Source organism: Boleophthalmus pectinirostris, unplaced genomic scaffold (assembly GCF_026225935.1).
Source record: "Boleophthalmus pectinirostris isolate CB_2022bp ecotype Guang Dong unplaced genomic scaffold, ASM2622593v1 HiC_scaffold_9, whole genome shotgun sequence".
Lineage (NCBI taxonomy): Eukaryota > Metazoa > Chordata > Actinopteri > Gobiiformes > Gobiidae > Boleophthalmus > Boleophthalmus pectinirostris.
This window is the reverse complement of record NW_026571541.1, coordinates 37,194,607-37,220,803: the sequence shown is the minus strand read 5'-3', so window position 1 is coordinate 37,220,803 and position 26,197 is coordinate 37,194,607. Positions and strand designations below refer to the sequence as shown.

The 26,197-nt window shown below is 43.2% G+C and overlaps 1 protein-coding gene across 3 annotated transcripts in view; it reads right to left on the bottom strand.

Moving 5' to 3' along the window:
* The window catches only part of usp32 (ubiquitin specific peptidase 32), a 112,972-nt gene that overhangs the window by 28,715 nt on the left and 58,060 nt on the right, over positions 1-26,197 (bottom strand). For 2 of the 3 annotated variants that reach the window (XR_008631500.1, XM_055148097.1), the window contains exons 9-24: positions 26,086-26,148; positions 25,912-25,995; positions 25,771-25,832; positions 21,996-22,098; positions 18,867-19,044; positions 17,675-17,844; positions 17,052-17,192; positions 15,614-15,779; positions 6,801-6,955; positions 3,577-3,658; positions 2,911-2,985; positions 2,612-2,750; positions 1,505-1,610; positions 1,179-1,352; positions 545-719; positions 78-229 (exon numbers count right to left, since the gene is read on the bottom strand). Coding sequence is in view for 2 of the 3 variants with exons in the window: in XM_055148097.1 (XP_055004072.1) it covers positions 78-229; positions 545-719; positions 1,179-1,352; positions 1,505-1,610; positions 2,612-2,750; positions 2,911-2,985; positions 3,577-3,658; positions 6,801-6,955; positions 15,614-15,779; positions 17,052-17,192; positions 17,675-17,844; positions 18,867-19,044; positions 21,996-22,098; positions 25,771-25,832; positions 25,912-25,995; positions 26,086-26,148 (2,025 nt within the window). In the remaining variant the exon portion in view is untranslated. The remainder of the gene's footprint in view (positions 1-77; positions 230-544; positions 720-1,178; positions 1,353-1,504; positions 1,611-2,611; positions 2,751-2,910; positions 2,986-3,576; positions 3,659-6,800; positions 6,956-15,613; positions 15,780-17,051; positions 17,193-17,674; positions 17,845-18,866; positions 19,045-21,995; positions 22,099-25,770; positions 25,833-25,911; positions 25,996-26,085; positions 26,149-26,197) is intronic. The other variant, XM_055148098.1, reaches the window with a different exon arrangement.

Genomic DNA, 26,197 nt, shown 5'->3' with positions numbered 1-26,197 from the left:
GCAACAAAACAAAACAGATGGTTTGGGAACAACTAGCCTCTCATTTTTGATGCAGTCGATGCTTGATGTTGCTGTACCTTGATGTTGGACGAGTGCACTTCTGCCAGGAGGATCTGCTCAGGCTTCAGGTTGCACAGTTCACTCAGCTGTTTCTTCAGACCCGTGTATTTCTCGTCCATGTTCAACCTCAAACCGAACCGAACCGGAGTCGAACCGTCCAACTTTATCACTGAAAACAACAACAACAAAAACGCTTAAAGGCACTTTTATTTCATTTCATTATATTATTTAATTTTCTTTTTTTCTCTTATTTTTTTAAATTTGTTGTTTTTGTTTGTTGAAGACCATGTACGATTAGCCCAGGAAAACCGAGTGCAAAGCGCTCTCCCCTTATCAAACACTCAGTGCCACTCAATAGTGACACTCATGGTATCCAGTAGTACAGACTGGCATTGCCCGTTGCCGCGACAGTGGAGGTCAATCATGAGCACAACGTGTGCAGTCTCCTCATCCTGAAATAAAGTTGAAATGCTGTGGTTTTTACCTGTGATCTCCAGGTGCATGGAGCTGTCCATGGGGAGGGGCAGAGACAGGAAGTTGAAGGGGTCGAACCTGGCGCTGATGTGTCCGCACGTTTTACACTTCACCTGGGACTTGAGCTGCCCGTGGAACAGGTCCACCACGATCGAACGGTTCCTGCGGAGGTGGTTCTCCCAGGCCTGAGAGACGAGAAGAGGAAGAGGAACGAGAGGAAGACGGGGAAATGAGAAATGAGACTCAAATGTGTCTAAAAAAGTGTCTGAGTGTAAAAGTTACTTTGTAACTTTTCTGATGGAGGGTCAATCAATCACTTTTCTCCATGGAGATGTTATTGCTTTGTCTGGAATGTTCCACAGTGCGGCACTAAACCTTTTTATCTTCACGGAGACCAAACCAGACCAAGGTACAGGTCAGATCTGTGGAGAGGTGACCCGCTCACAGTCAGAATGTCTGTTTTTCTAGGTATTTTTGAGCTATAAAACCAACTGTGATTTAATAAATGTAAAGCAGAACTGTTTAATGTCACACTGTGGAACATTCCAGGCAGAGCAGTGACGTATCCATAGAAACAAGCAGCTGACGGACCCCCAGCCGATAAGTTAGACAGTGCAGCTTTAGGAGGAGTATCCAGGCCTCACCTCAGACGCCACCTCCCAGTCCGGTCTCCCGTCGCTGTCCTTCAGTTCCACGTACGGTTTCTCGTGGACTCGGTTCAGGTCCTCGTGAAGTCCGTCCAACAGAAACGCCAACAGCTCCTGAGAGTCCTGCTGCTGGAAGCCGTTAAAGCGCGGGGCGTACTTCGCTATCGTCCACTGAAAAACACAGGAACACACAGAAACTATAAATATACATGTACAGAAAGAGGGAAATAATCAATCAAACTTTATTGGCTTCTTCCATATATAAAGCACTAGATTACTCAAACATGCACGGATGACGTCCAGAAGTAGGTAATGTTTCTGACCCTGAGTTTGAGAGGAGCCACGTTCTTCTGCGTCCCGCTCCACAGCTCCATGACCAGGTCCCCGTAACACTTCGCCATGTGCCCGCGCATCCCGATGGGGTTAGTCCTGGAGAAATAAGAAAGAGGAGAAGGTCAGAGGAGCAGAGGAAAAGAGGAGAGGATCAGAAGGTCAGAGGAGCAGAGGAGAAGGTCAGAAGAACAGAGGAGAAGGTCAGAGGAGCAGAGAAGAGCAGAGGAGAAGAGGAGCAGAGGAGAAGAGGAGAGGATCAGAAGGTCAGAGGAGCAGAGGAGAAGGTCAGAAGAACAGAGGAGAAGGTCAGAGGAGCAGAGAAGAGCAGAGGAGAAGAGGAGCAGAGGAGAAGAGGAGAGGATCAGAAGGTTAGAGGAGCAGAGGAAAAGAACAGAGGAGAAGGTCAGAGGAGCAGAGGAGAAGGTCAGAGGAGCAGAGGAGAAGGTCAGAGGAGCAGAGGAGAAGGTCAGAAGGACAGAGGAGCAGAGGAGAAGGTCAGAAGGACAGAGGAGCAGAGGAGAAGGTCAGAGGAGCAGAGGAGAAGGTCAGAAGAACAGAGGCAGAGGAGAAGATTAGAGGAGCAGAGGAGAAGGTCAGAAGAACAGAGGAGCAGAGGAGAAGGTCAGAGGAGAGGGAGCAGAGGCAGAGGAAGAGAGGAGCAGAGGAGAAGGTCAGAAGAACAGAGGAGCAGAGGAGAAGGTCAGAGGAGCAAAGGAGAAGGTCAGAGGAGCAGAGGAGAAGGTCAAAAGGACAGAGGAGAAGAGAAGGTCAGAAGAACTGAGGAGATGGTCAAAGGGGCAGAGGAGAAGGTCAGAAGAACAGAGGAGCAGAGGAGAAGGTCAGAGGAGCAGAGGAGAAGGTCAGAGGAGCAGAGGAGCAGAGGACAGAGGAGAGAGAAGGTCAGAGGAGAAGGTCAGAGGAGAAGGTCAGAGCAGCAGAGGAGAGGGTCAAAAAGCTGGAGGAGAAGGCCAGAGGAGTAGAGAAGAGGAGCAGGGGAGAGGGTCAGAGGAGGAACAGACGGATGAGAGTTTGCAGGAGAGGGTCAGATGGTCAGATGGTCAGATGGAGCACAGTAGGAGCAGAGTTTGCAGTGTCACCTGTTGAGTTCGTAGAGGTGGGTCCCTGATATGAAATAGTCGGTCAGTGGTTTGGTGTTGCTCACACACTGAATACTGGAGTTCATGAAGCAGGTGTTGCCGAGGTTACTGAGGCCGGTCGCTCCCTTCTCTGTCGGAACTGAACCAAACCGCAAGACCACAAGTTAGAGCTGCATGAATTAATGAACTTTACATCCATTTTATTATAGCTTAGAACACTTTTACCTATTCTTACTTATAATCACACAGCCCTGCTTTTAATAATAATAATAATAATAATACTGGAGCTTTAAACTGACCTTTGTGTCGGTCCATTTTGCTGCTGTTTGCGATGAAGGACATCTCCTCGGGCCAACTCATGTCTTTGTTCCGGACTAAAAACAAAAAACAAAAAAGGCAAGTTAGAAGAAACATTATCAGGATTATGTTTAAAGTTCATATGATTGGTTTTGGTTAATTCTCTCATTTTTTACTTGATTTGGTGGGATAAAAACCTGCGGCAAATATAAATTATAATTTTACAGATGGTGAAGAAAAATGGGAAAATATGTTGGAAAATTACAAGAGAAAGTTCAATTTTAGAGAGTCCCACACTGAGAGAATTCTGTCCAAAAGTTTTTACCCAAAGATTTACACAAAATAAACACTTTTTTGAGACACTTTAAACATTATGTCCACAAAATAACAGTGTTTTCTTATCATTTTATTTGTCAAATAATAATCTCTGTGTACATTAGAGGAGTTTTGGCCCCTCTAACCATATATTATGGTTGTTAGGTAAGAGTTATGGAATTCCCTCGAAAAAATGGTCAAACTGGGGGGAAAAAAATGTAAAATGTTTAGAAAATAAAAAAAAATACTGATCTTAAGTGTGTTTTATGAGTAGTTGGACCTGTCATAGGCTCTTTAAACTCTGTAATGTTTGATTTTGTTGTAATTCACTGTTGAGGCCTGAGCTGCTGTACCTTCTATGACCAGCTGCTGCTCGTCGTGGATCTTCAGACTTTCTAAAGTGTGGTCCTCGTCGTCCAGCAGAGTCAGGTAGTTCTGTGGAACACAACGTTTCATTTTTAGATTTTCTTAAACCACGTCACGTTTGGACCACTGTCGTCCTTTTGTCTTCCGTCTCATTTTGAAGCGCGAGAGAAACCCACAGGATCTTTGCTTTTCTTAAATTAAATCAACTTGGGAAACTGAATAAGAATTTAAAGGAGCACTCTGTAACTTTCCAGGTGGAGGGTCCGTCGCCACGGAGATGTTCTATATTCACAGTATCATATTAAACTTATCTGTTTCCATGGAGACAAGCACCAAGTCAATTTACAGGTCAGGTCTGTGGATCTTATTTAGAATTTATTAATACCAGGTCTCGATCTAGGGCTGGGTCTCAGTCTAAGTTTAGGTCTCCATCTCGGTCTAAGGTCTCGGTCTAAGGTCTCGGTCTAAGGTCTCGGTCTAAGGTCTCGGTCTAAGGTCTCGGTCTAAGGTCTCGGTCTAAGGTCTCGGTCCAAGTCCACGTTCAAGTCCACGTTCAAGTCCACGTTCAAGTCCACGTTCAAGTCCACGTCCCCGTCCACGTCCCCGTCCAAGTCCCCGTCCAAGTCCCCGTCCAAGTCCCCGTCCACGTCTACATCTAAGTCCAAGTCTACGTCTAAGTCTTCGTCTACATCTAAGTCCAAGTCTACGTCCAAGTCTACGTCTAAGTCTAGGTCTACATCTAAGTCTACATCTAGGTCTCCGTCTTAGTCTAAGTTTAGGTCTACGTCTAAGTCTACATCTAGGTCTACGTCCAAGTCTATGTGTAAGTCTACGTCTAAGTCTACATCTAGGTCTACATCTAGGTCTACATCTAAGTCTACATCTAGGTCTCCGTCTTAGTCTAAGTTTAGGTCTACGTCTAAGTCTACATCTAGGTCTACGTCTAAGTCTATGTGTAAGTCTACGTCTAAGTCTACATCTAGGTCTACGTCTAAGTTTACGTGTAAGTCTCCATCCAGGTCTCCGTCTACATCTAGGTCTATATCTCCATTTATGTCAAAGTCTACGTCAGAGTCTACATCTCCGTCTAGGTCTATGTCTAGTTGTTTTGTACCTCGCTGTGGTAAAGCTACAGCCTCATGTCTGAGTCTCGGTCTGAGTCTCGGTCTGAGTCTCGGTCTGAGTCTCGGTCTGAGTCTCGGTCTGAGTCTCGGTCTGAGTCTCGTCTGAGTCTCTGAGTCTCGTCTGAGTCTCGGTCTGAGTCTCGTCTGAGTCTGGTCTGAGTCTCGGTCTGAGTCTCGGTCTGAGTCTCGGTCTGAGTCTAGGTCTGAGTCTCGGTCTGAGTCTAGGTCTGAGTCTAGGTCTGAGTCTAGGTCTGAGTCTAGGTCTGAGTCTAGGTCTGAGTCTAGGTGTAGTTGTTTTGTACCTCGCTGTTGTGAAGCCACAGTCTTACATGTAGTTCTAGGTGTAGGTCTGAGTCTTTGTCTGAGTCTTTGTCTGAGTCTTTGTCTGAGTCTTTGTCTGAGTCTTGGTCTGCGTCTCGGTCTGCGTCTCGGTCTGCGTCTCGGTCTGAGTCTCGTGAGTCTCGGTCTGAGTCTCGGTCTGAGTCTCGGTCTCGGTCTGCGTCTCGGTCTGCGTCTCGGTCTGCGTCTCGGTCTGAGTCTAGGTGTAGCTGTAGTTGTTTTGTCTTACGTGTAGTTCTAGATGTAGGTCTAAGTCTTTGTCTGAGTCTCAGTCTGTGTCTCGGTCTGCGTCTCGGTCTGCGTCTCGGTCTGGTCTCTGCGTCTCGGTCTGAGTCTCGGTCTGCGTCTCGGTCTGAGTCTCGGTCTGGTCTCGGTCTGCGTCTCGTCTCGGTCTGAGTCTCGGTCTGAGTCTCGGTCTGAGTCTCGGTCTGAGTCTCGGTCTGTCTCGGTCTGCGTCTCGGTCTGCGTCTCGGTCTGCGTCTCGGTCTGAGTCTCGGTCTGAGTCTCGGTCTGAGTCTCGGTCTGAGTCTCGGTCTGAGTCTCGGTCTGAGTCTCGGTCTGAGTCTCGGTCTGAGTCTCGGTCTGAGTCTAGGTCTGAGTCTAGGTCTGAGTCTAGGTCTGAGTCTAGGTGTAGTTGTTTTGTACCTCGCTGTTGTGAAGCCACAGTCTTACATGTAGTTCTAGGTGTAGGTCTGAGTCTTTGTCTGAGTCTTTGTCTGAGTCTTTGTCTGAGTCTTTGTCTGAGTCTTTGTCTGAGTCTTTGTCTGAGTCTTGGTCTGCGTCTCGGTCTGCGTCTCGGTCTGCGTCTCGGTCTGCGTCTCGTCTGAGTCTCGGTCTGAGTCTCGGTCTGAGTCTCGGTCTGAGTCTCGGTCTGCGTCTCGGTCTGCGTCTCGGTCTGGTCTCGGTCTGCGTCTCGGTCTGCGTCTCGGTCTGAGTCTAGGTGTAGCTGTAGTTGTTTTGTCTTACGTGTAGTTCTAGATGTAGGTCTAAGTCTTTGTCTGAGTCTTTGTCTGAGTCTTTGTCTGAGTCTTTGTCTGAGTCTTGGTCTGAGTCTTGGTCTGGTCTCGGTCTGCGTCTCGGTCTGCGTCTCGGTCTGCGTCTCGTCTGAGTCTCGGTCTGAGTCTCGGTCTGCGTCTCGGTCTGCGTCTCGTCTGGTCTGGTCTCGAGTCTCGGTCTGAGTCTCGGTCTGAGTCTCGGTCTGAGTCTCGGTCTGCGTCTCGTCTGAGTCTCGGTCTGAGTCTCGGTCTGAGTCTCGGTCTTGGTCTGAGTCTCGGTCTGAGTCTCGTCTGCGTCTGCGTCTCGGTCTGAGTCTCGGTCTGAGTCTCGGTCTGACTCGTCTGAGTCTCGGTCTGAGTCGGTCTGAGTCTCGGTCTGCGTCTCGGTCGGTCTCGGTCTGAGTCTCGGTCTGAGTCTCGGTCTGAGTCTCGGTCTGAGTCTCGGTCTGAGTCTCGGTCTGAGTCTCTGAGTCTTGTCTGAGTCTGGTCTGAGTCTCGGTCTGGTCTGAGTCTCGGTCGAGTCTCGGTCTGAGTCTCGGTCTGGTCTGAGTCTCGTCTGAGTCTCGGTCGTCTGCGTCTCGGTCTGCGTCTCGGTCTGAGTCTCGGTCTGGTCTGAGTCTCGGTCTGCGTCTCGGTCTGAGTCTCGGTCTGAGTCTCGGTCTGAGTCTCGGTCTGAGTCTCGGTCTGAGTCTCGGTCTGAGTCTCGGTCTGAGTCTCGGTCTGAGTCTCGGTGTAGCTGTAGTTGTTTTGTACCTCGCTGTTGTAGAGCCACAGCCTCATGTCCTCCTCTTTGATCCTCAGCCTCTGGGACAGGTACAGGTGAATGTCTTTGATCGTCCCCATTCGACTGAAGCAGCCGCTGTACGCCAGCGCCCTCTTCAGGGGAGCGTTAGGAGACGGCACGTTTCCTACACGACGAGTTCAGACACACAGAGCTCATACAACGTACAAAAAACTGTCATTTTAATTATAAAGTACAGCCTTAATATTGTGATTCTGCAAAATATCTACAAAACAGGGTTGTCAAAAGTCTCAAAACTAGATCCTCATTTTTCGCAGGTATCGATACTAAAAAAGTCAGGTTGAGTATCAAATCTATTAATTAGTATAAACTCTGTTCACGTTTACGTCACAAAACCAGCAGAAGTTTAGAAACATGCGGATGACGACTTCCTTTGGGCTCTGTTGGGCGAAAGTAACTGAGAAAATGGGCCAGTTTTCTTCATCTAGATGTTGTTGTATTCCTTCTTTTTCCTTTGGCAGGTTGTGAAGACGCTGCTGCCAAATCCATGGTTTTTATCAGACAGTAACTACACCAGAAGTCATCATCCGCATGTTTCCAAACGTCTTCCAGTAAGTGTGAATAGACCTTTTTCACAACAGCTGGAAGTGTCGTGCTGTAGGTTTGTGGAACTTCCGGTTAATGTTTTTCTATGGCAAAATGTGTGTAAATGTGTGTGTAAATGTGTGTGTAAATGTGTGTGTAAATGTGTGTGTAAATGTGTGTGTAAATGTGTGTCGTATTCTCCAGCAGCTTCATAAATCTGCCCCATCACCAAATCTTCAACCAACAAGGTCCACAAAGGATAAACATTCTAAAGGGCCGTTCACACCAGAGCGTCAAAGCGTCCAGTGTCTATGTGGACGCGTGACTACAGTGTCCTGTGTTTTTGCGGCGTGTCCAAGGCGTCAGCGTCAAGAAGTTGAAAATGCTGAACTTTTCACGTCAGACGCGCCGCATCAACCAATCAGAGACGAGTATCCAGTGATGCAGCGACGTTATTATCAGGAAGAAAAACCCGAGAACCAGAGCGAGAACCACAAACATGAGCGGAGCATAAATATATACACCACAATCAACGAGCCGATCGGGAGGACTACACCAGGACTACACCAGGACCGGACCAGGACTAAACCAGGACTACACCAGGACCGGACCAGGACTAAACCAGGACTACACCAGGACCGGACCAGGACTAAACAAGGACTACACCAGGACGACACCAGGACTACACCAGGACCGGACCAGGACTAAACCAGGACTAAACCAGGACTACACCAGGACTACACCAGGACTAAACCAGGACTAAACCAGGACTAAACCAGGACTACACCAGGACTAAACCAGGACTAACACCAGGACTACACCAGGACTACACCAGGACTACACCAGGACTACACCAGGACTACACCAGGACCAGGACTACACCAGGACCAGGACCAGGACTAAACAGGACTAAACAGGACTACCAGGACTAAACCAGGACTAAACCAGGACCACACAGGACTACACCAGGACCACACCAGGACTAAACCAGGACTAAACCAGGACTGGACCAGGACTAAACCAGGACTAAACCAGGACCACACCAGGACTACACCAGGACCACACCAGGACTACACCAGGACTACACCAGGACTAAACAAGGACTACACCAGGACTAAACAAGGACTAGACCGGGACTAGACCGGGACTAGACCGGGACTAGACCGGGACTAGACCGGGACTAGACCGGGACTGATCCAGTGTCATTAGCAGAGTATAAATATAAACACGCCCAAGTCGTCAACCTGATCTCCTCTGCTGATGTTTTATGTCATAAAAACACTAAACACAGTCTCTCTCAGTCTGGTCTGACATTGTTTCGGGAAAAGACCGGGACCGGGCTCTTGTTTCCAGGGCAACGGACGAGCGTCAAGTATTTTTCTCCCGTTCGTCCACAGTGTCAAAGACGCGCGTCGGGGGCGTCTAAACTCAAATCCAAAGGCGTCCAAATAGAGGCGTCAAGGCGTTTTTTGATGCTTTGGTGTGAACGGCCCTTAACATGAAACATTTATCCACAACTATCAAGAGAAGAAAGACGAAAACTTAAAGGAAACAACGACGACGAATTAGTGACCTATGTTATGGTCCTAGAGATGTCTTGCATTTGAACTGCACAAATCTATCTATATATATCTATCGACAATGAAATCGATTTTTAATTTTAATTCTAGAATCAGTCCGAGTGAACAAGTTCTTCTGTTTTATTCATGATCGTAACATTAGTTTTGTTCAGTGTGTCATTAATGCTCGTCGTTGTTTCCTTTAAGTTTTGGTCTTTCTTCTCTTGACAGTTGTGGATAAATTCTTGTTGGTTGAAGATTTGGTGATGGGGCAGATTTATGAAACTGCTGGAGAAAACGACACACATTTACACACTTATGCACACACTTAAGCACACACTTACTCACACACATTTACACACACATTTACACATTTATGCACACACTTAAGCACACACTTACTCACACACATTTACACACACATTTACACATTTATGCACACACTTAAGCACACACTTACTCACACACATTTACACACACATTTACACATTTATGCACACACTTAAGCACACACTTACTCACACACATTTACACACACATTTACACACGCATTCACACACACATTCACACACATTGACAAACACATTTACACACACATTTACACACACATTTACACATTTACACACGCATTCACACACACATTTACACACACACCCCCACACACACATTTACACACACATTTACACATTTACACATTTACACACGCATTCACACACACATTCACACACATTGACAAACACATTTACACACATTTCTACATTTACACACACATTTACACACACACACATTTACAAACACTTACGCACACATTTACACATTTACACACACATTCACACACACACCCCCACACACACACTTACACACACATTTACACACACACCCCCACACACACATTTACACACATTGACAAACACATTTACACACACATTTACACACATTGACAAACACATTTACGCACACACTTAAGCACACACTTACTCACACACATTTACACATTTACACACGCATTCACACACATTGACAAACACATTTACGCACATTTACACACATTTCTACATTTACACACACATTTACACACACACATTTACAAACACTTACGCACACATTTACACATTTACACACACACTTACACACACATTTACACACACACCCCCACACACACATTTACACACATTGACAAACACATTTACACACACATTTACAAACACATTTACACACACATTTACAAACACATTTACACACATTTCACATTTACACACACACATTTACAAACACTTACGCACACTTACGCACACATTTACACATTTACACACACATTTACACACACACCCCCACACACACATTTACACACATTGACAAACACATTGACACACACATTTACACACACACATTTACACACACATTTTGCCACAGAAAACCATAAACCTACAGTGCGATACCTCCAGCTGTTGTGAAAAAGATCTACAGCTCTATAGTTTGAAATTTGAATATCGTGACAACATTTCTCCATAACTTATTACAATATAACACATTTTCCAGTCTCTCACCTCTTTTCTTGACCATAAAAGAGTTTAAAGTTTTACTCGACAAACCTTAGTCGATGGCGTTACCGCGGAAACATGCAGAAATCAGCCGGTGTGGTGCATTGTGGGGGGATTAGAGGTAAGAAAGCAGCAAGAGGGGCTGTGCCAATCTGTCAATCATTAATGTATTTAGTGGACTGGGGGAAACAGACCAATCAGATTAGTCCTGTTAAATCACAACGTCACACACGATTAGTCAGGTCTGATCAATCAGTAGGATTCAATCAGATGTATCGATCGGAGATTTGAGTTTCTGTCCTCACAGCCTTCTCATTCACATCACATCACCTCTTTGTTTACATAATTTACTCTTGTTTTGTTTGTTTTAGTTCTTTTAGCCTGTTTTCTTGATGCTTTTTTGTGAACGAATGTGAATAAATGAATGAGCTCAGTCGCTGCCAATAAAAACACCTTGAACTCTGAGGGCCCGATCTTGACCCCAGTCTTAAAACTAACGCGTGGAGTGGGCGTGACTTCGGTCGGGCTGCGCTTGGGTGGGGCGGTACAAGTACAAATATGGTGACGGCATCTGAACCGATCCCTGACCGCTGTGGCGTTTAAAATCACTGCCAGTGTGGGTAAAGTACGGAAGCCGAGAGGGGTCACGACAAACGCAAACGCCGCAACAAATACAAACGCGACGACACGACAAAAAGCCACAACAAACCAAAAAAAAGACACAACGGAAATGACCGCGGGACGCTATTTTAACGCAAACGCCGTAACACGAACGCAAATGCCGCAACACATTAAAAAGCCACAACGGAAATGACCGCGGGAGTCTATTTTAATGCTAATGCCGCAACACAAACGCCATAACACAAATGCAAACGCCGCAACACATTAAAAAGCCGCAACATATCAAAAAGCCACAACACATTAAAAAGCCACAACGGAAATTACCGTGGGACTCTATTTTAATGCAAACGCCGCAACACAAACGCAAATGCCGCAACACATTAAAAAGCCACAAGCCACAGTCTATTTTAATGCTAATGCCGCAACACAAACGCCATAACACAAACGCAAACGCCGCAACACATTAAAAAGCCGCAACATATCAAAAAGCCACAACACATTAAAAAGCCACAACGGAAATTACCGTGGGACTCTATTTTAATGCAAACGGCACAACACAAACGCAAACGCCGCAACACAAATGCAAATGCTGCGAAACATTAAAAAGCCGTAACACATTAAAAAGCCACAACACATCAAAAAGCCACAACAGAAATGACCGCGAGAGGCTATTTTAATGCAAACGCAGCAACACAAATGCAAACGCCACAACACAAACGCAAATGCCACAACACATCAAAAAGCCACAACGGAAATGACCGTGGGACTCTATTTTAATGCAAATGCTGCAACACAAACGTAAACGCCGCAACACATCAAAAAGCCACAACATAAGTGACCGCGGGACTCTATTTTCCGACGGACCGATCAAGCGGCAAGTGAAGAAGAAGAACTACAACGTGAAAAGTAAAGGAACGGAGAAGTTGGAAACGTAAGTAAAAGTAATTTATTGTTTTATCATTACTCGTTTCACGTTGTAGTTCTTCTTCTTCACAAAATCAAAAACTGAAAAAAAACGAATCATTATCTGTTTTTTCATTTTGGTTTTAGAGACAAATAATGAAGAAAACTGTTGCTTTTTCGTTTTCTTATTTTTGGTTTTATATTGAAAAACGAACGAACGAATGATACACAGATTATTATTATCCTAATATATTTACAAATAAAACAAGTCTTGAGCATGTTCCACGTTGTTTTTAAGTGAACTCGTTTGATATTTATTTTTACGATTCTGGCAATTCACTGAACGCACCACACCTGCCCTCAGTCTGCTCCACTCCACCTGATGTTCAGACACGACACACCGACTGTTTAAAACTCTACGATCCACTCTTATGCTGTGCTGAGATTGAGGGGAAGATCGGGCCCTGAACCTTAAAGATGCTTGTTGCTCTGCCGGGAATGTTCCACAGTGTGACATTAAACAGCTCCACTTTACATTTATTCAATCACAGGTGGTTTTATGGCTCAAAAATACCTAGAAAAACAGACTTTCTGACTGAGCGGGGTCGCAAAAATCTTAAGTTCTGAAAACAAAAACTGCAGCAAAAAGATCGCTCACTACAAAATGAAAACTTTCCGTTAAACCGTCGCGTCAGCTGTTTCCCGTCTACAGTAAAACCACCCGCTGAGGCTCTGATCGATCTGAACAGGTCATTTTTGAATCAAAAAACTAGAATAAATCCGAACAGAATGAGGTCACGCTTCAGGCTGTAAAGATAGAAAACAGAGCTTGAATCATATTTTGATTTTAAGTCCATTTGTGATTTTGATCAGAGATTTTAGTCAGTCCACACGGGCTGGATCCAGACGAGACACTACACACAAAACTATATTATATAATCAGATTTTTAGGTTTTGGGCCAGTTTAATAAGAAAATGTCCAATCTTAACGTGTAGATTTGATCATTTCCTGTCATTAAACCAACTTTGATCTATATTTCTCTCCACCACCTTCCAAGCAGCTCGCCAAAGGATTTCTGAATTATATATATTGCACTTAATAACTAAAATCTGATTAATTCCCATTGTAAATCTGTCATTTTGAGGCCTAACTTGTGCACTAATAAATGGATATTATGGTTTATGTTTAATAGAAACTGAACTGTACCTCGTCTAAAGCTCGTCATGGCTTTTTTACTTTCTCAGTTTCTTGTGGCCTCTAAAATGAGTCACTCTCTGGTATTTTTGTTTTATAAATGTCGCTCACCAGAGGAAAAAGGCCGGAAACCTCTGACAGATATGGTTCCAGCTTCTACAGCTAATTCCTATCTGGTTTTAAGGTCAAATGTAATGCCAAGTTTACAAAAATATTAAATAAGATAAAATCCTCTAGTATTTTGTTTCCAATGTGTCAACATAACTAATAAAAAACAAAAAAACTACCCTGGTCCGTGTACCATTTGTTCTGTTAAATTTCAATTAAGATTAAAAAACAATAAAATGGGAAAACAGTTTATTTCATTTTTCCGTTTTAGGGTCAAAAAAAAAGAAAAGACTCAAGATTTCAACCTCTATTTCCAATTTATTTATTTGTCATCATGCCTATTTAAATTTTTATATTTTATTCTCTCTGGTTTATTTGATTTTTTTTTTTTTTTTTTATGTTGCTCAGCGCCAAGTGTGAATTCAGTGTCACCTGAACAAAAGAGTTGTAAAAGAAGACGACATGTTTATAAATAATACTGCAACTATTTTTCAGGTGAGTCCTTCTAGCAGCAGAACATTTGAGGCATATAAACTAATGTCCTAGTTCTTGAGACCGGTCTTGGTCTTCAGAACAGTCTCGAGACCACTTTTTACACTCTTGGTTTTGTCTCAGCCTCGAACGCATTTGGACTCGGTCTTGTCTCGGTCTTGACGTCGCTTGGTCTCGCTCGACACTCGACGAACGGTATTATATTTCATTACGGTCGGTAAATGTGCAGAGGCTCAATATCAGTGCAAAACCAGTGTGATAATGTAACTGTAAATGTTAGGAACTTGAAAAAACCCACTAACTCTGAAACTGTTTTGTGTAAAGTGCCAGTGGAAGTGGAATTAAAAAAAGAGGTTCTCAAACTGTGGGTGAGGGTCCAAAAAAGTGGCGCAGAGTGTTTCAGTGCCGTACAGTTTGCTTGGCTTATTTTAGGCCTAAATTAACATTAATCAGATAAAATGGAGATATATATCAATGTTTTTATAAATCTATGTATGAAAATAGCTGTAAATTGTAAATACATGTAGGAAATGACAAAGATGGTCTCGATTTGGTCTCGATTTGGTCTCGATTGGTCTCGATTTACAAATACATGTAGGAAATGACAAAGATGGTCTCGATTTGGTCTCGATTTGGTCTCGATTTGGTCTCGATGAGCCATTGCAAATACATGTAGGAAATGACAAAGATGGTCTCGATTTGGTCTCGATTTGGTCTCGATTTGGTCTCGATTTGGTCTCGATTTGGTCTCGATTTGGTCTCGATTTGGTCTTTGGTCTCATTTGCAAATTTGGTCTCAATTTGGTCTCGATGAGCCATTGCAAATACATGTAGGAAATGACAAAGATGGTCTCGATTTGGTCTCGATTTGGTCTCGATTTGGTTTCGATTTGGTCTCGATTTGGTCTCGATTTTCGATTTGGTCTCAATTTGGTCTCAATTTGGTCTCAATTTGGTCTCGATTTGGTCTCGATTTGGTCTCAATTTGGTCTCAATTTGGTCTCGATGAGCCGTTGCAAATACATGTAGGAAATGACAAAGATGGTCTCGATTTGGTCTCGATTTGGTCTCGATTTGGTCTCGATTTGGTCTCGATTTGGTCTCGAATTTGGTCTCAATTTGGTCTCGATGAGCCGTTGCAAATACATGTAGGAAATGACAAAGATGGTCTCGATTTGGTCTCGATGGGCCGTGCTCTCGGTCTTGTCTCGGTTTCGACTCTCAGAGCTCTTGGTCTTGTCTTGGTCTCTGGACCCTGTGGTCTTGGTTTGGTCTTGGTCTCGATTAGTGTGGGCTTGATAACAACACTAATATAAACCAGAAAGAATAAAATATCAAAATCAAAACAGGCACGATGACTGTTTTTTGATTGGTCGAAATCTGTTTTGGTTTTTTGGTTTGTTTTTTTTACACTAAAACGGAAAAATTAAATAGAAACTGTTTTCCCATTTTATTGATTTTTGTTCTTAATTGAAATTCAAAAGAATGAACCCCTATCAATTATTCTTATGTGTTCTACAGACAGTTTAAGAGATTTTTTACAATTTCAGATTTTATTTCTTACTTTCAATACAGTAAATGTTGAAAAAACTAAATTTGACAAACATCTTTTTCTAATATTTCTGTAAAAGTCTGATCTCTCTAAATTAAAGTTCATGTACCTGATTTTTCGCACATAATCTGAGCACAAATCAGGTACAGCTCGTTTCAGTTTCGTCCTGTCCACCTGCAGTGTCTCGCCTGGATACCACAGCATGTTTATCGAGTTGATTTTTGGTGATTTTCGTGGCTGTTCCGGTCTTGCTGCAGGCTTACGTTACCTCTAGGGGGCGCTAAGTGCGGAGGGAACATTCTCAGGCTGGTCATACCCAGGTTGACCCAGATGTTGGACTGAGGCGTGCGAGAGGCCGGCTGCTGTCGGAGGAACAGGAGGTAACGAGGAAACAGCTCCAGCTCCGGAGTCTTGGTCCGGCTCTCCAGGATCACCTGAAACATCGAGAGAGAAGATGGGGGTTTAAAGTGCAGGACAGACTTTTAACACTCCCTAATTTGTCTCTAAATTGGTGTTGTAGATATAAATTATAGTTTTACACCAATCACAAAACAATTTGTGAAGAAAAGTAAAGAAAGTGGAGAGTTCTAAACATACTGACATCACAACATGGAGAATCTATCCAAAACTTCAGCACAATTTCACATAAGAAACTGTTTTTCTGATACTTTAAACATTATTTCCATAAAAAAGGTATTTTTTTTTATATTTGTATTTGTAAAATAATAATCTCTGTGTACATTAGAGGAGTTTGGCTACAGTTAGAATCCACTAGTGCAGGGTTTTTAAAGTGGGTGAATGTGTGTAAATGTATCTTTTGTGTTCCTGCAATGATGAGTTTCAATAACAACTGATAATATATTTATTAATATTGTATTTTTCATATATGTATAATTTTTGAAAATGCATTTATAAACGATTTTCACAACAGCAAATAATTTCCAACTTCATGCAGGCAACTTTAAACATCATTGAACATCAGTAGGACACAGGACTAAACCAGGACTACACCAAGTCTAAACCAGGTCTAAACCAGGACTACACCAAGTCTAAACCAGGTCTAAACCAGGTCTAAAAAAGGTCTAAACCAGGTCTAATCTAGGACTAAACCAGGTCTAAACCAGTTTTAAACCAGTTTTAAACCAGGGACTAAACCATGTCTAAACCAGGACTACACCGAGTCTAAACCGAGTCTAAACCAGGACTAATCTTGGACTTGAGAGAGAGAAAGATGGAGCCCGTGGAGCAGGGTGTCCGCAAAGAGCGATCGGACAACGGCTGCACTTATCCCCGTGGGGCGTGGATCTCTGCACCGGTCCTTTCACCTGCGATCACCCGACGGTCTATGCAGACACACCTTCAGGCCCGTCCCGACACTCAGTCCTGGTTCACTCTTGGTTCAGTCCTGGTTCAGTCCCGGGATCAGTCTTGGTTTAGTCCACGTGTGTTGCTTCTCCCCAGTGGCTCTTTGGCGTCTCCCAGGGGAAGCGAGCCTCACCTATTGAAAACCACTGCCCTAGCGTCATAATTTCCAATCGGGAAGTAAAACGTAAATAGGAAAAAAGTACATCAAGTTTGTTTGTTTATTTCTCCTGACCATTAACCACAAACCAGGTGTAGTTTTGTCTCAGTGTAGTTTGTAGTTTTTGTGTGTACATTAGAGGACTTTTGTTGTGGTGTGTTTGTTGTTTGTGCGTGACACTCACAGGTCGGGGCAGGCTGAGGTTGGCTCCGTACCAGTGATACAGAGCTCTCCACACGGGCTCGGGGACGATCTCAAAGTCTCTGCCCGGGACCAGCTGCAGGGAACGCTTCAGACGCCCGCCCTCCATCGTCAGAGTGGGAGCCTGAGGAGGAGGAGGAGGAGAACTGTTACAGTAGCAGCAGTAGCAGTAGTAGTAGTAGTAGCAGTAGCAGTAGTAGTAGTAATAGTAGTAGTAGTAGTAGTAGCACTAGTAATAGTAGTAGTAGCAGTAGCAGCAGCAGCAGCAGCAGCAGCAGCAGCAGCAGCAGCAGTAGCAGTAGTACTAGTAATAGTAGTAGTAGCAGTAGCACTAGTAGTAGTAATAGTAGTAGTAGTAGTAGTAGTAGTAGTAGCACTAGTAATAGTAGTAGTAGCAGTAGCACTAGTAGTAGTAGTAGTAGTAGCAGCAGCAGCAGCAGCAGTAGCAGTAGTACTAGTAGTAGTAGTAGTAGTAGTAGCACTAGTAATAGTAGTAGTAGCAGTAGCACTAGTAGCAGTAGCAGCAGTAGTAGCGGCAGCAGCGGCGGCAGCAGCAGTAGTAGCAGCAGTAGTAGCAGCAGCAGCAGCAGTATTGTGAGACTGAACCTTGATGGGGTCCATGTTGACGAGCGGCTGGTTGTCGATGGCGGCGGGTCTCTGGGGGCAGAGTTGGGGCAGGTGGCCGTTGGGGGCGGAGAAACACTGGGGGTTTTCTGAGGCGTGATGAGGACGAGCGAAGCAGCTTTCGGACGCCGAGGACGGGAGAGGACCCAGAGCTGGAGAGGAGAGGGACACACACAGGTTAATAATAATAAATACTCCATTATATTATAGACAATTTTCATGTGTTTGAGACGTGTGGAGACACTTTTTTAAAATATTCCATCCAGTCCTTGTATTTGCGGAGGTCGCTGGTGTTAGACAAGTGCATGTCAATGATCATAGTTATCCTGCCACTAAAAACAGTCTTACACACTCCACAAAACACCTGAAGAAAATCTATTATTACACCAAACTGTCCATGTGAATGTCTGTGTTGATAGAATAATTTGAAAAATAAAAGTAACCTTGCATCGCATGTAGGAGTGTCGTGATAACAGCAAAAATGAATCATCACGGTGCATGTTGGGCCACCACGATCACAGCACGTGACCAACGTGACCCAACCCAGAGTCCTGCACGGGTCCATTTTTAGAGACCTGCACCCGCTAACATGCCACCCATTACCCCCCATGCCCAGGATAACCCAGGACTAACCCAGGACTAAGGCGCACCAATGTAGACCGTCGGGTGACCGCAGGTGAAAGGACCGCAGCAGAGCTCCGTGCCGCACAGAGGTAATGTGGTATCACCGCATACCGCTGTGTTGAGTCGCTATACCACAGGAGAAACTCCCTAACCACGCAGTCCTAATCGCATGAATCGTCACATGTTGAGGGACTATTTTCTCATATATCAGTCCGCCGCTGCCGAGCTTTCTATCAGGAAGTACAACACACTGCTGCTGCTCAGACATAAATCTTTCAAATACAAGGTTGGTTTTACTTCTAAAATTAATATCGACACAGACATTCACATGGACAGTGTAATAATAGATTTTCTTCGGGTGTTTTGTGGAGTGGGTAAGTTTTTAGTGGCAGGATAACTATGACCATTGACATGCACGAGAGTAGCACCAACGACCTCTGCAAATACAAGGACTGGATGGAATATTTTAAAAAGTGTCTCCAAGTCCAAGTCAGAATTAGTAAATCGTGACATTTCTAGTATGTATTTATAGTCTTGTGTTTGTACTGACTTGTCTCTGTGGCCTCTGAGGCGCTGCTCAGTGTGTCCGGGGACCTCTCCTCTGAAGGACTGACGGAGCTCTGAGGACTCCACGCTCCTCTGCCGTCCGCCTCCGAACAGACAGGGGGCGCCGTGGAGCGGAGGGAGGACAGGACAGAGGGCTGCTCCACCACGATCCCCTTCTGCTCCTGAAAGAGAGAGAGAGGCTGTGGTGACTATACAAACGTGTTGTGCAGGCAAAAACTCACAACTGTCAGGACCTTAGGCAAAAAAATACTATTTATCCACTTTATTCCAGAAGTCATCGTGATTCAGGATAAATCATTTTGTATGGGGCCGATCTTTACAGCAAATAAGTTCAATACAGACGATAAAGGCATTTGAAAGAAAATCAGTGCAGTGTGAGGTCACATGATTATGATTTACACAGATTAACTGACTTTATGTCAAATTTAAGATGCAAAACGTTTCGCAAAGTCTCCATCGAACATGAACGGAATATCCATTTAACCGGAAGTGCCACCACAAAAAAGTGCGGTTTAGGAGCATTTAGAGACAAAAGTGGGCGGGGCAGAATAAGGTGGATACACAAGATGCAACGATGTGGTTTTCCCACAATACGATTTTTTTTTTTTTATTTATTTATTTAAAATGATAAAAATTTGCTTGGAAGGACTGACATATTTTATAGAAATAGTTTCCTTTCATTTTGAAGTAATATTAAAGTATTGGGAAGAAAAAAGTTGACAAATGATGTAAAATCCTGCACCTTCTACTTGTTTGAACAATTTTCCCTCCGTTACTTTTCCCTCCGTTACCATGACCTTTCTTAATAAAAAATCTCATGAGTCAAAAAGTCAGAGGTTTTTCAACCTAATCTTGTACCATATGGTAGAAAACTATATGAAGCAAATATTCAAACCAGTTTGTTAAGGATATGTAAGTGAGAACCAAGAGTTATCACTGTTTGGATTTATTGCCCAAAAAAGTGCTGCATATTTCATTCCCTCCGTTACCGACATGAGTTTTTAAATTTTTTGTCAACAACTTGAAAGAATCTCACAGGTTTAACTTGACCCTGTTGGAGTGTAACTCTTTCCTACATTCTGATACTTTACTTATTTCAATAGTTCCTCTAGTTTCTGAATAAGAGACATTTGAATGTCAAAAATCTGCCCCTGTTTCCCTCCTTTAACACTTGACCAAACCCAAATATATCTCATGTAATTTTTTCTGCTAATGAGTAAAATATAATAACACTATGATGTTAATGAAACATTACTCACGTTACACACAACACACTCCAGTAGAACTCGTGTACATTTGTAGTTTATATGTGAAGTGTTTTAGTTCATTTGTTTCAGTGATTCACAGCTCAGAATTTTTATTCAGTGAAAATAACAACAGAGTTTGTCAGGCTGTTTAATATTTTATCATTTAACCAGTCGACTCTTCATACAGACTGTAGGGGAGTGACACTATCAGACTTTTCCTTTTTTGATGATGATTTGATGGTTATTTTCCTCCTGAGTCTGTCTCTCCTCTCACTGCGTCAGACACCTGTGTCAGAGCTGCTCTGTCCTCCAGCAGAGACAGTACGTGGCTCCTCCCACTCTGTCCTCTACAGTCTGTGCCACACTGAGCTCTCACATCCTCTTTCTGGACAATAAAACTCTGTTATATTTCATAGAAATGTCTCAACGAACTGTTTTCTGAGTACTGTATTTTCTGGGCTATTAGTCGCTCTGGATTATAAGACGCACTGTCATTAATTGGTCTATTTTCGAAGTTTTTTCACAAATAAACCACACTGGACTTTAAATGAAACCCAACAGTGTGATGGGTGAGTGGTTTTGTTTGTTCGTTCACGGTGACTCTGGGCTTTGTTCAGTTGTGGCGTGTAGGGAGGGTGTGTCTGGGACCAACGGATTGTCGGCGTGTTCGCAGTGACTCAGTTGTTCAGTCGTGTCTAGAAGTGTTTGCTTATTACTATGTAATAAATGTATAACAAATGTGTAATAGTTGTAGTTGTAATTGTAATAACCGTGTAATAACCGTGTAATAAGTACTATGTGTAATTAGTGGAGTTGGATGATCAGAAAATCCTAGGTAAGACTACAGGAGGCAGGGGCAGTAAACTGAGACAACGGATCAGTTGGAAAATGAATAATGTGTATTATACAGTGAAAAAAGTGAGATAACACAAAATATACACCAGCTGCAGCAAACAAAAATCAAGCAACTCAATCAATTAAACGTCCTAGAGAACCAGGTCTGTTTGCCCAGTCTGGAAAAACTAGTCCAAGCTACATCAGAGTCCAGTATTAGTTATTTTGAGGAGGTATGACGTCCATTAAGCGCAGTTGACTGAACAGTTAAGTCGTGGATGTAGCTGGAGGAGGTGGGAGACAGAGGACAGGCGGTTAACCTCCTACCAGACCGAAGTTCTTTCAAAAGGACAGTTCCCAGCTCGCCATCAAATGAAACCCAGGTTTGGGCACCTGGTCAGTTCAGTATTGTTTCAATTGAAATGCGCAGGACACATGACAATGTCCCACAACGGGTCTGGTTCTTCAAGCTCTGTCCCCTGGCTCCTCTCCCACACAACTGAGGAGAGAGACGTCAGGGGACCTTCTATACTCTGTCTGATGACGTGTGATTGGATAATTGGTGAAATGGTGTGATGGGTGGTGACAAGTCATGTAGAGTGGGGGAAAACCTGGGTTGGATCTGGACAACCGGACTGAATTTTACCCTGGTTACATGTGTCTAGAAGTGGCACACTGGACTCGCTTTTTCAGTTCGTTCCTCTGTTCCGTTCCTCGTCGGCGTGGAGTGATGAGTGTGTCTGTGGGTGTTTTTTCGCCGTGTGGTCGCTGTCTTCTCCGTGTGTGTTTGCGTGTTCTGCGGGTGGTGCGGCTTTTTAGTTTACTGAAGTCGTGCTGGGACACCCGAGTGGATTTGTATATGGGGCGCTCTGGATTGTGGGGTGCGTGGTCGTTTTTTGATGGGGTTAGAGGCTTAAGAGCGCGTCTAATAGCCCGGAAAATACGGTAAATAAAATGACTTGACTTGACTTGAATGTCGTTGCGTCCGTAGTGGACACAGAGAATAACCGGTAAAAACGAGTCTCACTCACGTATTTGACGTAGTCCTTCCACTGCTGCCACCACTGCATCGAGATGAGAAACCAGTTCTGTCCCTGCTGAAGCCCGTGTCTGCTCTCCCGCTCCAGCCAGCCCCTGCACGACAAAGATCAAAAGGCCAAAATCGGCTTTATTGTCAGTTTCTTCACACGTACTGAACACACAAACTCATCGGAATTATGTTTCTCTCCATCCCACGAGTAGACAAGACGGGACAAACATTAAAGTGCAAGACAGGACAACATTTACAACCAATAACATCATCATCATCATCAAATAACATCATCTCTAACCACTACAGCAACCACAGATAAACGAATTAAAATAAAAACAACAAAACTATCAAAACACTTCACATGTAAACAGGCTCGTGCAGGGGTAAGGACAGGAATTCTTGTCACGTCTGATAGTTCACACACTCAGATACTTGAATCAGACTGAAGAATCTCAACAGAGAAACAAGCCGAAAAATCGAACTTTGGGTAAATCCAGTTGAGAGAAAAGCGCAGACACGTTTCCCTTTTCCACAAACGCACAAAGCTCTTCCCTCTGCACGTTCTTCACAAACTAAATAGTCTGGATTTGTGTGAAAAGAGTCTTCACCCAAATGAACCAAAACAAACACGGCGACGCAGACACACACAGTACTTCAGACACACAAATCCAGACTATTTAGTTTGTGAAAAACGTGCAGAGGGAAGAGATTTGTGAATTTGTGAAAAAGGGAAACGTGTGTGTGCTTTTCTCTCAACTGGATTTAACCAATGTCCAGTGTTGTGGAGTAACAGATTACATGTACCGGAGTTATGTAATCAGAGTACAAATGATGAGTAACTGTATTCAGTTACAGTTACTGTTTCAGTGAGTGGGAATTGGATTACAGTTACTTTGTTGAAATAAATGGATTACACAGAGGGATTTTCCTGTTTTCACATTTTGGGCTAAACCAGGACTAAACCAGGACTGAACCAGGTCTAAACCAGGACTGAACCAGGTCTAAACCAGGTCTAAACCAGGACTAAACCAGGTCTAAACCAGGTCTAAACCAGGACTAAACCAGGACCAAAACCAGGACTAAACCAGGACCGAACCAGGACCGAACCAGGACTAAACCAGGACCAAAACCAGGACCTAAACCAGGACTAAACCAGGTCTAAACCAGGACCAAAACCAGGACCGAACCAGGACTAAACTAGGACTGAACTAGGACTGAACCAGGACTGAAACCAGGACTAAACCAGGACTGAACCAGGTCTAAACCAGGACTAAACTAGGACTAAAACCAGGACTAAACCAGGACTAAACCAGGTCTGAACCAGGTCTGAACCAGGTCTGAACCAGGACTAAACCAGGACTAAAACCAGGACTAAACCAGGTCTAAACCAGGTCTCAAACAGGATTTATCAGGACTAAATCCTGCTGCGTGGACGTGTTTCCTCATTTTCTATCAATAATATTTTTAATATGGTTCAGTAAAATCTGGGCTTTTTATTTTCTTTTAGCAGATAAAACATCTTATGTGAAGATTTCCTCGTCTTCTGCTTCTCTACAGCAAATCAAGTAATCCAAAGTATTCAGATTACATTACTCACTGTAAGTAATTTAATGGATTCTGTTACAAACTACATTTTGGGGTGTGTAATCTGTAATCTGTAGGGGATTACATTTTAAAAGTAAACTTCCCAACACTGCCAAAGTTCTGCTGTCGTGATGCTTCAGCCAATCAGATTCAGGTATTCGTCTGGAGATCCCGCCTTTTCCCGATCGTTTTCAGTCAGAGTTGTTATAAAGTGATAATGTGTAGAAGTCAGGGATGCAACGATATTCGATATAATATCAAATAATTCGATACTGGTCTCGCGATTCAATATGTGTGTTCGTTCAATGCACACATGTCCCTCCATGAGCACTGTGTTGACATTTATTTTGGTCCAAAAGGAAAACAGTTCTCTTATTGTTCTCCTCAGATGTAACAGAAAAAAACTTTATAGAGACTTGCAGCTGAAATCTTCTAACAGAGAAGGGTTTTATCTTTCACTCACTTTTTATTTTACATTGATAGACCCAGGAACAACAAAGATATTCACTTTTAAATACTTTAGAATTGCTTTTGGCTTCACATTGGCTTTAATCCACAGGTGTCAAACATAAGGCCCGGGGGCCAGATCCGGCCCTCCGAGACCTTTAATCTGGCCCTCGGCTCATTTTCTACTAAAATATTTTTATTAAATTTTCATTTAAATATTGGTAATTTTCTGCACCGCTTAGCATGCCAGCGTCTCCAGAGCCTCTGTGCATGGCCCCTCCCCCCCCTCCCTAGAGCTGCACAAATGAAGACTTGTCTCTTTCCAAATTCTCTTAAAGGACGATTGTTTTGACTGTAGATCATGACACCCTCATCAGTAAAATGACAAAAATGAGAAAAGTGGACACCAAGTGCAGGATTTTCCAAGAAAAATTGACTTGTTCCAATTTGCATTTAAGTTAATCTTAAAACATTGTGTTGAAATTGCATGCAAAGAGTTCATCAATTAAAAAAAGATTTGTGTAATAGATTTGTGTTTCTCTGCACAAATATTTAAACTTATTGCTATTTTTGGGGTTTATATGCTATGAGTTTTCTGATCCGGCCCCTTTGGGATCAAAGTAGGTTCGATATGGCCCCCAGACCAAAATGAGTTTGACACCCCTGCTTTAATCAAATGCGCTCGTATTCACACCTGTGAAGTGACTTGTGATATAAGCCAGTGTTTCCCAAAGACTGGGTCACAAGAGATTTTTTTTGGGTCGCCTTGTCACGATCTGCAAGTAGGTCTGCAATATACAATTCTGACACATGAGACATAAATGTTGGTTCAATTGAATGTTGAAAAGAAAAAGAAACGTGCTACATTTAATGTCCAAATATTTGACTTGAACTTTTACTGCTGCTTCAATGTTTTTCATAGTTTAAAACTTGAGTAAAACTAAATGTTCAGAGACACGATCACTCAGTCAACAATAAAATATCCTCATTAATGTTCAATAATGCTCAAATCCAGTTTTGATTGGATTTATGATTTATGAATATTGTTTAATGAATTGTTTGTTTAATGAAAGGTTTGTGACTTTTAAAATATGGGTACACAGAAAAAAAGAAACACTGATATAAGTGATCTTTTTCTCAGACTGTGTCTCATAAGTTTTACTCAGAATACGGTCTGTGAGACATTTCTATGTAATATAACAGAGTTTTAGTGTTTAGAAAGAGGACGTGAGAGCGCAGTGTGTCTGTAAGAGCACAGACCGTAGGGGACAGTGTGGGAGGAGCCACGTACTGTCTCTGCTGGACACGAGGCAAAGCAGCGCAGACACAGACGTGTGAACGAAGTGAAACTCAGGAGAAAAATAACCATCAAATTATAATCAAAGAAGGAAAAGTCTGATAGTTTATCTCCCCTACAGTCTGTATGAAGAGTCGACTGGTTTATTACAAAATATAAAATAGCCTGAGAAACTCTGTTTTTATTTTCACTGAGTAAAAATTCTGAGCTGTGAATCACTGAACCAAATGAACTAAACACTTCACATATAAACTACAAATGTACACGAGTTTTTTTGAGTCTTAAAACGTATTGAAACTGAATCGATATCGTGACCGTCTATCGAGATGTGTATTGAATCGTGGGAAAACCGTATCGTTGCATCCCTAGTGATAATGTGCAGAAGTCAAGTGAGCGAGACACGCGTCAGTCCGGGGTGAGGCAGGTAAAGTCAAGTCGTGTGTACCTGATAATTTGACCCTCTTCTTCGGGAGTGGCCGGTCTGAGGCCCAAAACTATGTGACAAACCTGAACAGATTAAGTGGTTATAAAACATGTAATCAGAGCATAATTAAACACCACAGGACACGTCAGTTAACACAAGCACCTGGAAAAGCAAGTTCAAGAACTCATTGGCCAGGGCACTTTTGACACTCCATATTTGGTAATCCTCTAAGGTCAGCTGACCCAGCTGTTGGGAAATACACACAAACAAATTAGAAATCAACATTCAAAATGCCCCAGTCTTGATTTAATCACATAAACGTCACAAAACACTTACTTTAGTTGTATCATGCATCTTCAGAATACTCTCCACTATGTCAGACACACTGCTCTGTAACTCCTGACAGAAACAATAAAGATTATAATCCACAGGTTATATTAAAGATGTT